General features: G+C 37.8%; 1 protein-coding gene across 1 annotated transcript in view; it reads left to right on the forward strand.

The window, feature by feature from the left end:
* DCAF5 (DDB1 and CUL4 associated factor 5) overlaps window positions 1-12,832 on the forward strand; it is a 55,831-nt gene that overhangs the window by 7,559 nt on the left and 35,440 nt on the right. The window contains exon 4 of the mRNA XM_010711535.3: window positions 2,131-2,260. Within this exon, the coding sequence (XP_010709837.2) occupies window positions 2,131-2,260 (130 nt within the window). The remainder of the gene's footprint in view (window positions 1-2,130; window positions 2,261-12,832) is intronic.

The following is a 12,832-nucleotide window of genomic DNA, read 5'->3' on the forward strand; positions in this document are numbered from 1 at the left end:
CCCCCATCTAATTTCTGAGTCTTACTGTGAATTCTGATTCTGTTGTGTGGTTGCTATACCCTTTATCTCTGTCCCATCTGATAATTTTATTAATACTTCTGAAAAACACTCAGATGTGGGACATTTAATAAGAATGTCCACAATGTACAAAGTACATTCTCTGAAATGTACTAGTACATTTCCTCTTGCTCAGAAATCCCTCACTATTGCAGTGAAGTGGTGTCTTCTCTTCAGCCAGTTGCTTACCCACCATAGAACTCCCTTTACCACTCCCAACTGCCTGTAGTTAAACGTATACCACGTGTGAAATGTAGTCCTGATTAGAACTGCCATATTTTCCCTAAGTAAAAGGTCACTTGTATTTTCAAAGGAAGAGCTAAATTAGTCTGATGTGGCTGTTCTAACTTTGATAAATCCAAGTCTCTCATTTCATCCCCATTTTTCTATTTTTATAATATCCAGGTGATTAGACTAGGCACTTACTGTGGCTTCCAAGTTAGAAATGGCAAAATGTTACTTACTGCATACTCCTGAGCTCTGCATTATAAAGATCTGTTAGGAGAGCTGCCTATTGTTGACAGTTGGTGGAAGTGGACCCTACTTGAATTCATCTGTATGAAACTGTTCAGTATTATAAGTTAATGCGTGATCTCATCTAAGTTTTTGAAATTGTATGGAACAATGTTTGCCCTTCTTTCTTACAATTAAACCTTTCTACTGCTTTACTATTGCTGAGACTTTTAATCCAAATTCTTCTCCAGTGGAAAATAGTGTGAAATAAATTTAGCTGTAGTATGTCAGGGGTTCTTTGAAATAGTGTCTTAGGTTCTTTGAACCCCCCTATTTTTTGTTAAAGTGACTTAGTTAATGCCTTGTTAGTTTGGCTGCTGTAATATCTCTTTAATTTGTCAGGCTGAAAGGCATCTTTTGCTATGTGGTTGATATGTGGTTCCAGGCTATTTGAAATACAGGTGTGAAGGTGTAGCAGAGCATAAGAGAAGGATACAAATGGGGGCTGGACTGTCTCAGTTGTTTGCTATGCAATAGTTTCAGGTATTAGGGTATTTGGGAGGATTGCCTGAAACATGTCTTAATAAGAAATGTGAGTAAAGAAAATGATGCACCTTAGGAGGTGCTGGTGGGGCTAAAGGTGCCTGCACACAGTGACCTAAATAGGGGTAGTTACAGTCTCCTAAGCACATGTGCAACACAGTGATTGCATCAAACAGTGAAGTGGTGAAGACTGGCATAGCCTTGTTTCTTAGTTGAGTGAAAGCATGGCAGCATGCCACAAAAGAGGTGCACAACAGAGACTTAAGCTATGCCTAAAGCAATAAAGTTAGCAGAAGGATACAGAAAAGGATGACAAAGTCAAGGCTTTTTCCCACTCTTTGTAGAGGCAGCGTTTAGATGGAATGAATACAGCAGAGTAGCAAGCCAAGCACAGTCTTGTTATCCTACCCAAGCTGAGAGGAAGAGTATGGATGAGCTTGTTTTTAACTCTATATCTGAATAGCAGACCCAACTATTAATGTTTTCGTTAGTGGAGCTCTCTCTCTTCTTGCATACTTGTACAATTGCTGAATAGCACTTTAAAGAAGTCTCTCTTTCTCCAGGGATGGCAACTTGCTTTTAAAGTGCTGTCCCTACAACTTATCTCACTTTTTGTGGTATTATACTCCAACGTAAGCAATTGCTACTATATTTATAGTTTGGGTGATCATCAATGGCTGTGGAGGCTTCCAGACATACGTAGTCTTTGCTAGGAAACTTTGAGAAGTCCCTCACATGATCCTTCTTAGATGACAACGTGGTCATGAACCTTAAAAAGACTCAAATGCTTTATTTTTGTATGTGGCTGTTTTTAAACTCAAAATTTCATAAGCAAAACAACACCTTGAAATCCAGTATGAACCTTTCTGTATTCGTACGAAGTTAATGTACATGTGGGTGGATTTTAAAACCTCAGTTTTTATATTGCTTTGGTTTTGTCAGCTTTAGAAATTGTTTGAGCATGTCTCTATATCTTTAGATCTTGTTATGCTGTTTCCATGCTGAGCTGCCAAACTCACTGAATCAAGCAGTTGTATGCTTTGTTTGTTCTTATGTCTGAAATCGCTTTTTCAACAGAGCCCTTCTGCTTGGCACACTACCCATCAGCCTTTCACAGCGTGATGTTTAATCCAGTAGAACCCAGATTACTGGCTACTGCCAACTCTAAGGAAGGTGTGGGACTCTGGGATATTCGTAGGCCTCAGAGGTAAGTTTTGGCTGTCCTGCTTTTAGGCCATGTAATCTTTTTCTCTTAAGAAGAGATGCCACTATTTTTAAGTTGGGGTATGTGGTAATAAGAAGAGGATGCAAAATGTACTTAACAGCAATGTTAGTAATGCCAAATTAAACTATTTTACATAATTACCCTTTTTACGCATGCTATCTAGTATGGATTCCACGTGGGGCTAGAGCTTCAGTATTAAGTGATGTTTTGGAAAGCTACCTGGCCTTGTCATTGCAGGATTAACTCAGGCTGTCAAGTTCTTGTTGTTATGTATAGCATTGGCTTGCTAAGAATAGAAGAAACCATGATGGGGGGTGCTACTTGGCTTACAGTTTGCTGGTTAGAAACAAACAAACAAACAATATTTGCAGTGGCTGGAACTAGAGTCAGCTTTTTGCACAGCCTCAAAGAGTTTTATATGACTTCCTAGATACCTGGATAATCGGTTTGGCTTCATAGGATTTTAAACAAATTTACATCTAACAAGAATAAGTTTACAGTATGAAATGTGGTTAGACTGGATTCTAAAATGAACTTTGCAATGTCTGATACCGGAGTTAGGTATATATTTTAAGCAAATGATGCTTTTTCTTTTCTCCTTTTTAAAAAAAATATATTTTTACAACTTTTATGTTTGCAAATTCCCAGTTACAAATGGAAACAGATTAATTACAATGAAGTGAAAAGAAAGGAAATCTGTAGGTTTTTTATGATACAGTAGGCTCAACTATTTAAAATCCTCCATAGAATACATCAGATTTTCTGTATATCAGCAAACTTCATGGAATATCTAGAAGATGTGAATCACTAAAAATAATTGAGTTTGTACTGTACAGAGAGAGAAAAAGCAATATCATATGGAGTTGCTTATAACTGGCTTAGAAAAAATCCAAAATGTTTAGGCATCCATTACAACAGCAACCAAATAATGGTTTCAGGGGATTATATTATTCCTAAACTGTAAACATTAATGGTTTGAGTTGAGTTTTGTTTGTAAACTGGAATCAAAACTTGATTGCTGATGCTGGTGACTCTAAAACTCTCTCACTTGTAAATTTTGCCAGCGCTCCTGGTACCAGCTGTTGTGCATTCTGCTATTGCATTAAGTTTGATTAAATTAACTAGAAGGAAGGTGCTAGATCAAGGCAAATATAAAATAATTAAATCAATAATGTAATTGAATTGGTAATGCTTATTGGCAAGCAGTTTGTATTTCTTCAGTTTTAGCACATGTATGAAAGACTTGTTAACCTCTGATAAATCTGAATTCTACTGTCTCTTCTTTGAATGATGAAGGGGGTGATGAAAGTTTACCTTAAGCCTTCAGCCTGAGGTTATAACTTTGAATAAATTAAGTGGGTGGAAGTTGTATGCATATGTTTGAGGGACAAGAACTACTTTCTTCTGAGTTTTAATCTGATCAAAGTAAATCTTTCCAATTAAAAATCGAAGTGTTGGTACTGAAACACCATACATTGTAACAACTGTGCTGAAGTTCCTGGGTGGGTAGGTCATGCTGCTTTTTTCCATGTTTAGGGGAATGTTTGCAACACCTCACTTTACAGGTGGATGTACACGACATATAGCTTGCAGTTGATTCTTAACACTGAATTGACAGCATTTGTACCTAAATATGTATAGTCTCTTGTGACTAAGGGGCATCATGCCTGCAGCCTTCTCCCTTCTATAGGTCTGAGAAATTGCAAAAAGAATAGTAAGTGCCCTTCTTACATTAAGTGGTATTTGGAGACTTGGACTGAGCAGGCTGTAAATTAATGCAGGTGAAAACAGTTTACTTTTAGCTGTCATCTTCTGGGATGGGCATCAGCTTTCCTCCTTTGCATGACCAGAAAGATGCATAAAACATGTTGAAAAGGGTATCTTTTGGTGGTAGAAAAGAAAGTGGCCTACGATGCTGTGCTGTCATTACAATTTGATTCCAAGAAACTCTTAAGAAGGAGGAATCTTTGGAATGGGCTGTCCATGTTATGCTGGTTTGCTGCCAAAGCCAAGTCCTCAGATTTAACTAAAATGAATAATCTGCTGATGTAGTTTATTGATCATGGAACTTTGATTTGTAACATATTTGGAGCCAATTCACCTTGTCTGGTAAGGAAGCAATTTTATAATGTATAGATCAGTTAGGGTACAATCCTCATTCCAAACAATGTCAAATGGAAGCCAAAATTCAGATTTTTGTTGTCAGCTCTTAATTTATTACCATCTCTTCTAGAGAAAATATACTGCGAACTTAATTATATTTAGAAAGAAATTTAAAAAACCTATCAAGAGTGAAGTAACCCACATGGTGCTGTAAGTACTTGAGATAAACTTTACATAGAACTGGAGTTGCTATGTGAGTCAATTTTCATCTATTTTCTCTATAAGTGGTAATACTGAAAGATACAAAATGTAATTTCAGGTAAGATAAGTTCCAAAAGCCTTTTGATGGATAAGAAATTTTATAGGGGTAAGGGGCTAAACAGCCCTGAAGTTCTCCATAATCTCAGAATAAACGGGAAGCTGCTGGTGTAAGTGCATGCCAGAATACTAGCACAGCAAGAGGGGTTACTGCATCAGTTGCTTTTTTTGTTGTCAAGAGTTTGCTAATGGTAGAAATTATCTACTTCTTGTTGTTTTATAGAAGTATCTAAGAATATGTAATGCTATGTAAGGTGTGGGAAGGAAGAGGGGAATACAGACTTTGTTGATGCATGATGTAGAAGTAGTAACTTGCCGGGATTGTTGTAGTACTATGTAATTTATAGTTATAAAATTGCTAGGTAGATCTACACCTTCCCATAGCTATCTTTTTTTAAAAAAAAAGAAAAAATTTTCCATTTCTGTGCATGAAGAGTATTTGTGAGGACTATTCTACACTCTAAGCAGTTAAGGGAACTCCTCTTGATGATCTTGTGGGAATTTTTCAGTCATGTCATTCCACCTGTGGTTCCAACAGAAGTGACTTGGTCAGATAAACTTTAGATGTTTTGTCATAGTGTGTAGCAGTAGGGTTATGATCTGAGGCTGAAGATAGACAGGGGAAGTAGTGCATGTGCTTGTAGAGATTTGCTGTACATTGCCAAAACAGTAATTTCCAGTGGGTTGTGCATATGTACAGCATTCTGCTACAGGAAAAGTGAAACCACTGTAAGTTGTTAGTAATTTTGTGCTAGTAAAGCAATCTGTGTAAACTGATGATGCAGCTCTGGTTTCCCAAAACTACTGCTCCATTTTTTGTCAAATATCAGATGGAAGCAGAGTTAAATTGATATGTGCTCTACTTGGTTTTTTTCCTAACTGGAGACTGTTCTGGGGAATCCTGTGTTTCTATCCTACAAGATCCAGAAAGCAAATGAAAAGCCTAGAATTGTGAGTACCTTGTAATACACTTCACCTAACATGTACTACAGCTGACAGCAGCAGTGCAGTAATACTCTTTGCAGATACAGGTGGGGTTTGATACTCCCACAGGATTCAGCTACCTTGGCTCATTTGAATGGGATCAGGCTTGATGTGAAACTTCTGTTTTTAATCAATAGAGGTCCTCAAGTGACATATAGTCTTTGTTTGATATGATGCACTGTCAAATTAAAAAAAAAAAAGGATGATTTGCTGTTATCTTTATAACTTAACGTGGTTGTTGGTAAAATATGGCTACTTGACTGTGCAGTTTTAAACTCTTAATTTTCAGAGATACTGAATTTAATTGTTTCCAAAAGTCATCTTTTCTGGAGGTTTAGTTTGGTCAAAATGTTTCACCATCTTACTTTAGTTAGTGCTTTTGAAACTAAGACTTGTGTGTCTTAATACATATTTAACTTTCTTTTTTGTCTGCAATATAGAGAAGTAAAAGTCCTCTTAAAGAAGTTTGAGCTCATAATTTCTTGTGGTTTGTAGAACCAAGCATCCATACTGATCACTCAGTTTATATGATCACATTCTAATGACTTTCTGCAACTGCAGCAATAAGGTTATGCACCTGGAAGCAGCGAGTTCTCTTCTCCGCTTACTGTAACCAAAGCTAAAATGACATCCACAAATAACCCTTTGATGCCACAAAGATGAACCTGCAACATGTAGAGGTCACTCTGAAAGTAACGCCTCTTATATATTTCCATAGAAACTATGACAGCTACAAAGAGTACAATAATACTGTTTGATAGAGTAAATTCTCAGCTACAAAACACTGATCTTTCTGTCTTGCTGCCCAAGGCAGGTTAATTTTGCATTTTTTCAAAGCTTACTCACAGTTTGGTGTCTCTTCTTCTGTCTCAGGTAATCTTAGTGCAACAGCTGAGAGTCTTTACCATCTCTGCTCCAGCATTAATAGGATCTGAATGTGGTGGGCTGGCTTATCAAAGACAGTGTGTGATGCATCTTAAAATGGAACTCATGGAATTCCAGCATGATTTTGAGTTGACTGATTCTTCAAATACTGTCTTTCCTTTTTTTTTTTTTTGAAGTATGCTAGTATTGCTGCTTATTCACGTGCATGTTAAATTGCTACCAACTGTATTGTTTCATCTTTTAAAATCAAGCTGAAGAGCTTAAAGATGTTCTTAATTAGCGAAGCTGTTGTAAGGCACTCACACCACTAGATGGCGCATAGAAGCTGTGCAAGAAAGCCACTTCTGTGTATCACAAAAAATACATGTGGTTATGTATTGTTACAGAATTGCTGAGGTCAACTCAGCAAATCAGTTTACATATGTATTTCAAGCAGTAGTGTTACGGTATTTTTTGTTACTCCCATATCTTTTTCTTTTTTTCTTCCACCTTCATATAGCTTCATGACCTTTTTGGTATTTTGTGTTTTGTTTTTTTGTTTTTTTCCTGGAGTCAAAGCTGTGTGGGTTTTCTTGTCCCTCCCCTGGAATGGCCCAGTGATTAGCAGAGATGATGGGAAGGAGTATTCTTTCTTCTGTGCTAATAGCTTTATTAGGTTAAAATACAAGAATCTCTACTCATACGAGTCTAGGGAAGTAGAAGTCTTGCAAAGGTTGACGTTGGATTGACATACTGATGTGTAACTGGAAAAGATAGGTGAACTTTAGGGTTCACAAGTCCTTTGTTAGGTATGGAAAATAAGTAGTAGCTCTTGGAAGGAACTATGTAAATTATAGAATAGTTCTTCAGAGTTTAGTTAGATGCACATCAAGCAGCCCATCTTTGCAAAAGAGGGCTGGATAATAGAGGCTTGTGGTGGTGGTGGGTGGGAGTACAAGAAGGAGGGAAGAAAGGGAGATGATGGGTATTTCTGTTCTGCCTGTGCCACGGATGGTATATTTTGTCTGTGGAACAGAAAAGAGTGTTGAGAACTTGTGTAGTGGCAGGGAAGATATTAAAGGTTGTAAAACCATCATTGTAATTGATTCCTTAGGTACAGCAGTTGTCAGTTTTAGTTTCCAGACTCATACCTGGTCCTGGTATTATTTGACTCTTTAAAGATGATGTCAGAAGAGCAAAGCACATACATGAACATTCCTCAGAAAATAGCTGCTAAGTGTTGTTAGCCTTTCTAGCTTACCTTCTGGATCTCACTCTAGTGAGTAGCTGTCATCTAGTTCGATCTGTGTGCTGCCAAAATGTCTGGTATGCTGACTGAAATACACTGAGCTTCTGGAATTGCAAATGTGGGATCCAGTCGTTGATGGTTGTGCTACAGGAGATGTCAGTCCAGGGGTAGCCATGAGCACTGCTAGTGACAGCAAACTTTGGGGTTGTTAGGAGGATAAAATTGATGGGATGGGAATCTTCATTCAAAGCAATGTCTTTGGTTGTATTTGTTCTATCCTTACAGATTTTTAATCTTTGGGATGACAGGAATTTGTGATGGTTTAAGGTTTTCCTTTGACAATTTTCCGTTTTGACCCTGCATGTAAAGGAAGGAAGCCTGTGATGCTACTGATCAATTGTAATCCCAATGCATGCGCATTACCAAAGCTCCTGTGGATGGAGAAGGAATCCTCTCTCTATCGCTGAATCTCCAGCTACCTGTTTGAATTATTTCAGTGCAGTAATAACGTGCTGTGTGTTGCTGTTTTGAGACCTCTGCCACTCCTGTTCTGAGCAGAGCACTATAGCAATGAGTGGAAGAAAAATGTGTGTTTCTTGGTAACCATTTTTCCTTGTCAAGCTTAACAGTTCATTTCTTTCCCTTCTCAGTTGAAGCATTTTTTTAATGAATTTTGACTCATTTTGTGCTGCCTAAAGTAACTGATTTAGCTAGGTTAGAACATCAATTTTAAATTCTCTTTAGGCACTTAATGGTATAGATCAACCATACCACCTCAAATAGTTAAATAGTTATTTATCCTCTCTCGCAGTTCAGGAAATAGAACTTGTTTGCATTTGTAGAATCCTGGTCTGATTTACTTCTGTGTTACTGAGGCAGCTCAACTGATTTTTTTGTTTTTGTGTCCCAGCCTGGAATTTGAAGATTTCCTGACCAGTTCCAATTTAGTGTACTTGCCCCAAATGACCCAAATGACACAGAAAATAAACATAGATTTTCCCCCACCTCTTCCTCCATTTGTTTTCTACTATTTCTTTTACTCTTTATTTTGTTATAGAAAGTGAATTTATCACTGAAGTTTGTGAAGAATTATTCTTTTATGGAAATCTTTGGAATGTGTTGAAGGAACTGTTAAATGGTTATGGTATGGTATTTTAGTGGGATGCTTTTTGGATTTGTTTTCCTCATTGCAATCATGAATAAATCTCCAAACTTTGCCACAGATTTTAGGCAAAATCAGATGACAAATTCCCCTTTTTAGAAAGGGGTGGGTAGCGAAGGAAAAAGGGAGAACTTTCAAATATACCTTTCTGACTTTTTGTGCAAAGAGAAATGGTTACAATTATTAAAGCTTTATATGAGTGATATCTCTGCTGAGCAGATCACTTTCCTGCACTTGCACTCTTCGTGGTTGCCACTTTGAGCCAGTAGAGTTTTGACTACCATTTAATGTCCCCGGATGGTTTGTACTCCAAAACTCAAGTTGATCAACTAATGTTTTTAAGAGTAACTGTTGGTAGTTCAGCTTTAAATTCTTTGGTATTGTTCTCAGACAGTTTCTCACACAATCTATACTCAGTTCTGCAAGGTGCTATTTCTGGCCGGGGTGAGTAATAGCCTGTAGAATTCAGAGATCAGAAAAAGAATAATTATGAGATGATTTAAATGGCTTTCTTGTGATATTGGACAGTTGATCTTTACTTTGTGTTGTCTATTTTCTTGTTTTTAATCTGGCTAAATGTTTTTTTTCTTGCAAAACTATTTAACTACTAGATCTTATTTATTACTTAAATTATAGTAACACCTAGAGAATTCAAGTGGAATGAGAATAGGGCACTTTTGTGCCTGGTGACTCACATCTGCAGTGAAGGCAAGGGTAGGCTGGTGAGAATGTTTGCGAACAGGTCTGTAATAAGTCTAAAACACTAAGAGCTGTAGGAGAATGGGAAATACTCAGACAGGTTGTTGTTGTTGTCATATCCTAATGAATGCTTAATTGCTATAGTAGCCGTAAGCCCTGGAAGGATAAAAGTAATACAGATGAGGGGGAGAGTACACTTTATGCCTGTGCTCTGTCATCCTACTGAAAATAATGAAATTCTGCAGGTTGTGGGTTTTTGTTTGTTTGTTTTTATGAATGAAGGTAGAATAAAGGAAAACAATGCTTTCTGGAGAATTGCCTAAGACCACTGATGAAACTACTTTAGTGTTCAGCTGCTCAACTAGATAATAAAGATTAAACCACACAAGCATTTGCTGTTACAAGGTCTGGCTGCTCTGAATACGTAAATGTGTTGATGTCTGACGTTCATAAAGTTCCAGATTCCAAAGTCAATTATCAGATAAGAATCTCCCTTATTTAAATAGTAATAATTATTGCCTTCTTGGCTTGAAGGAAAAGATGAAGCTTTTGTTCACTTTAAAGTTTGCCAAGCACAAAAGTGTATTAATGTTGGGGATTCCTTTTTTTATATTAATTTTATATGTTCTTGAGCCTAACAGTAAAGATTAGAAAGAGGGACATGTTCTTGAACATACAGAATCTTCACCCTAAATTCCCTACTTTTCCAATCTTGATGGATGCATGTGATTTTATTTGTGTATACTTTCTGAAGATGAGCCCCTCCTTTGTCCACCAATGTGGTCACTCTATTGTAGAGGCCCATCAGATTGGTCAGGCACAATCTGCACCTGGTGAAGCTGTGCTGGCTGCCTTAGATTGGGCTTTTCCTAAGTGTTTGCCCCAGATTAAGAACTGTGTGGGTTTCTATACATGCACAGAATTTCTTTCTTCCAAATAAAAGCCCAAACCTTTCTGCATTTTTTTCCAGCATGGTATGCCAAGATTTTTTTATTTTTTTTTTAAGTTCCTCAATATAGTGGTTACTGAAATGCTGACAAACACAGTTGTATGCAATCATATGTATTAGTTACAAGCATTCAACACATTTTTTTTCCTTTTAAGGTCATTCTTTCATTAAGCTAGCTTCACACACTGCTGTTTATGATACCAACACTTTCTCACTTCCTTCCTTCCTTCCTTCCTTCCTTCCTTCTCCCTCTTAAATGACTTTTATTTCCCAAGTACAGTGTCTGTACTGCAGTTCATTGTTGCATCTGTAGCCTATCGAGAAAAACTACTCAATAATTGTATTTAATGGTGCTATTTAATTCTGTCATGCATACATCCTTTAATTCTACCTGGACACTGATCTTTCAATTCTAGTGACCGCTGTCTGTCAAACTAGCTCTTGAATAGTCTGGGTTAAACTTATGTTGCCAATCAGGCAACTGACCTTCCAAAAAAGGATTAAATTATTTATTTAAGGTGAGGTAGGGGAGAGGAGAAGAGGGAAACTCTTGTTTCAGGTATAGTCTTTTCCTGCAGAGGAAATGTTTAAGTGGTACAAATTCTGACTGCGGTGAGACTGCTGCTTCCCTTGCCCCACAAGCTGTCAGTAGAAATGGATTTATTTACATTAGTAGTGCTACTCTTGGATTGAAAGCCTTCCATTGTTTGGCTGAGCTGATGTTTAGTTAACGCTTGAGTGCTGTCTGCATCCAGCATATCTGACTGTGGAAGTGGACAGTTGTATGCAGTGTGGTCATTCTCTCCCTCCTCAACCTCCCTCCAGCACCAACACGTGTTTGGATTCTGATGTTCCGTCTGTGGACCAAACATTTCTCTTAATCACACAAGACGGCTTTTAAAAAATTCGGAAGTGTGCTCGTCTCTTTCCATGTTGATTCCTGAGCTGGTAGGCAAACATTAACATTCCACAGCTACCTGGGCGAACCAAATTTGGAAGAAGTCTAATGCCAGGTGAAGCCTGGGAGTGGTGCGTGAAGGTGATGCCTGTGGCACAGAGTGGGTGCTGCCCATCTTGCTCAGACATGCCCTTTTAGGATTGCCCTCAGACTTCTCAGCAGCTGTCCCGGTCTGGGTCTTTAGGATGAGTGTATTGGTTTTAGTCTGACGTATCAGATGTGCTTTTTGTAACTGCAAGGTGTTGATTTCTTTGTTGGGGCATGAAATAAAGAGCAGGCAGAAGTGGGAGTTCTAACATGAAAAATGTATCCAAGTATATCTACAGTGGCCCACCTAGTCCTGACAGAAAAAAATCCTGAAGTAACACCGGGTAAAGGTATGAAGCAGCATTGTGATGCCATCCAAAAAGTGTGGGTAGTCATTTTACCACTGGATGTGCTGAAGTACAGCTTTTTTCTCCTCTCCCTACTGCTTCCAAGTACTGCCTTGGTTCTGATTTTGATTCACTGCAGACTGTAGAGAATCTTGACCGAGGCATCCTCTTGAGTATTAATAACTATTAGTAACAGTTTTAATACTGTAAAAATAACATAACTTTCCCTAGCTTCTTTCTTGGAGGTTCTTTCTTTCTTTTTTCCTTTCTTTTTTCTTTCAACAGAGACAAAATATGCTAGAAGATGTCTTAGGAATTTTTTTCTGAAGGCAGTATGATTGTTCTGTAATCAACTATATCTATAATGGAAGATCACTAGCACCTCCATTCTAGATACTTAATGTGTGTGCTGCCTGGAGTAAAATACAGAGGCAGAGAGATGTCATAAGATGCATGAACTCAGTTCACCAGTATGGACCCATGAGTTATTTTCTCCATCATACTTCTAACCACATTTCTCAGACATTCTCTCTTAAGATTAGAGATTGCACAAATACTTCTGCTATGTTTGGTCAGGAAATTAATGTTTGGGGAGGAGGGGGAGGTTAGTGTCATTTTTTTCTCTTCATTCTCATTTAACTACGTACTGCCTCTTTTTCATAGCTTGTTAAAAGCAAACACTTTAATGAGCTCTGGTTGAAAAGTTGAGTTACAGAGAGGCAGACAGGAGCAAGCAGAACACAGCAGGTTGGGAAAAACAGAGAACTCTTGTTATGTGCTTAGTGCAGGAAAAAAAAGTTTGATTCTGGAGACAGAATTGAGACAAGTAAAGAAAGCCGTCAGCATGTTGCTCTTGTATGTGAGTGCTAAATGCCTATTTTAGCACTTCTTTAT

Source organism: Meleagris gallopavo, chromosome 5 (genome assembly GCF_000146605.3).
Source record: "Meleagris gallopavo isolate NT-WF06-2002-E0010 breed Aviagen turkey brand Nicholas breeding stock chromosome 5, Turkey_5.1, whole genome shotgun sequence".
In the NCBI taxonomy this organism is placed as follows: domain Eukaryota; kingdom Metazoa; phylum Chordata; class Aves; order Galliformes; family Phasianidae; genus Meleagris; species Meleagris gallopavo.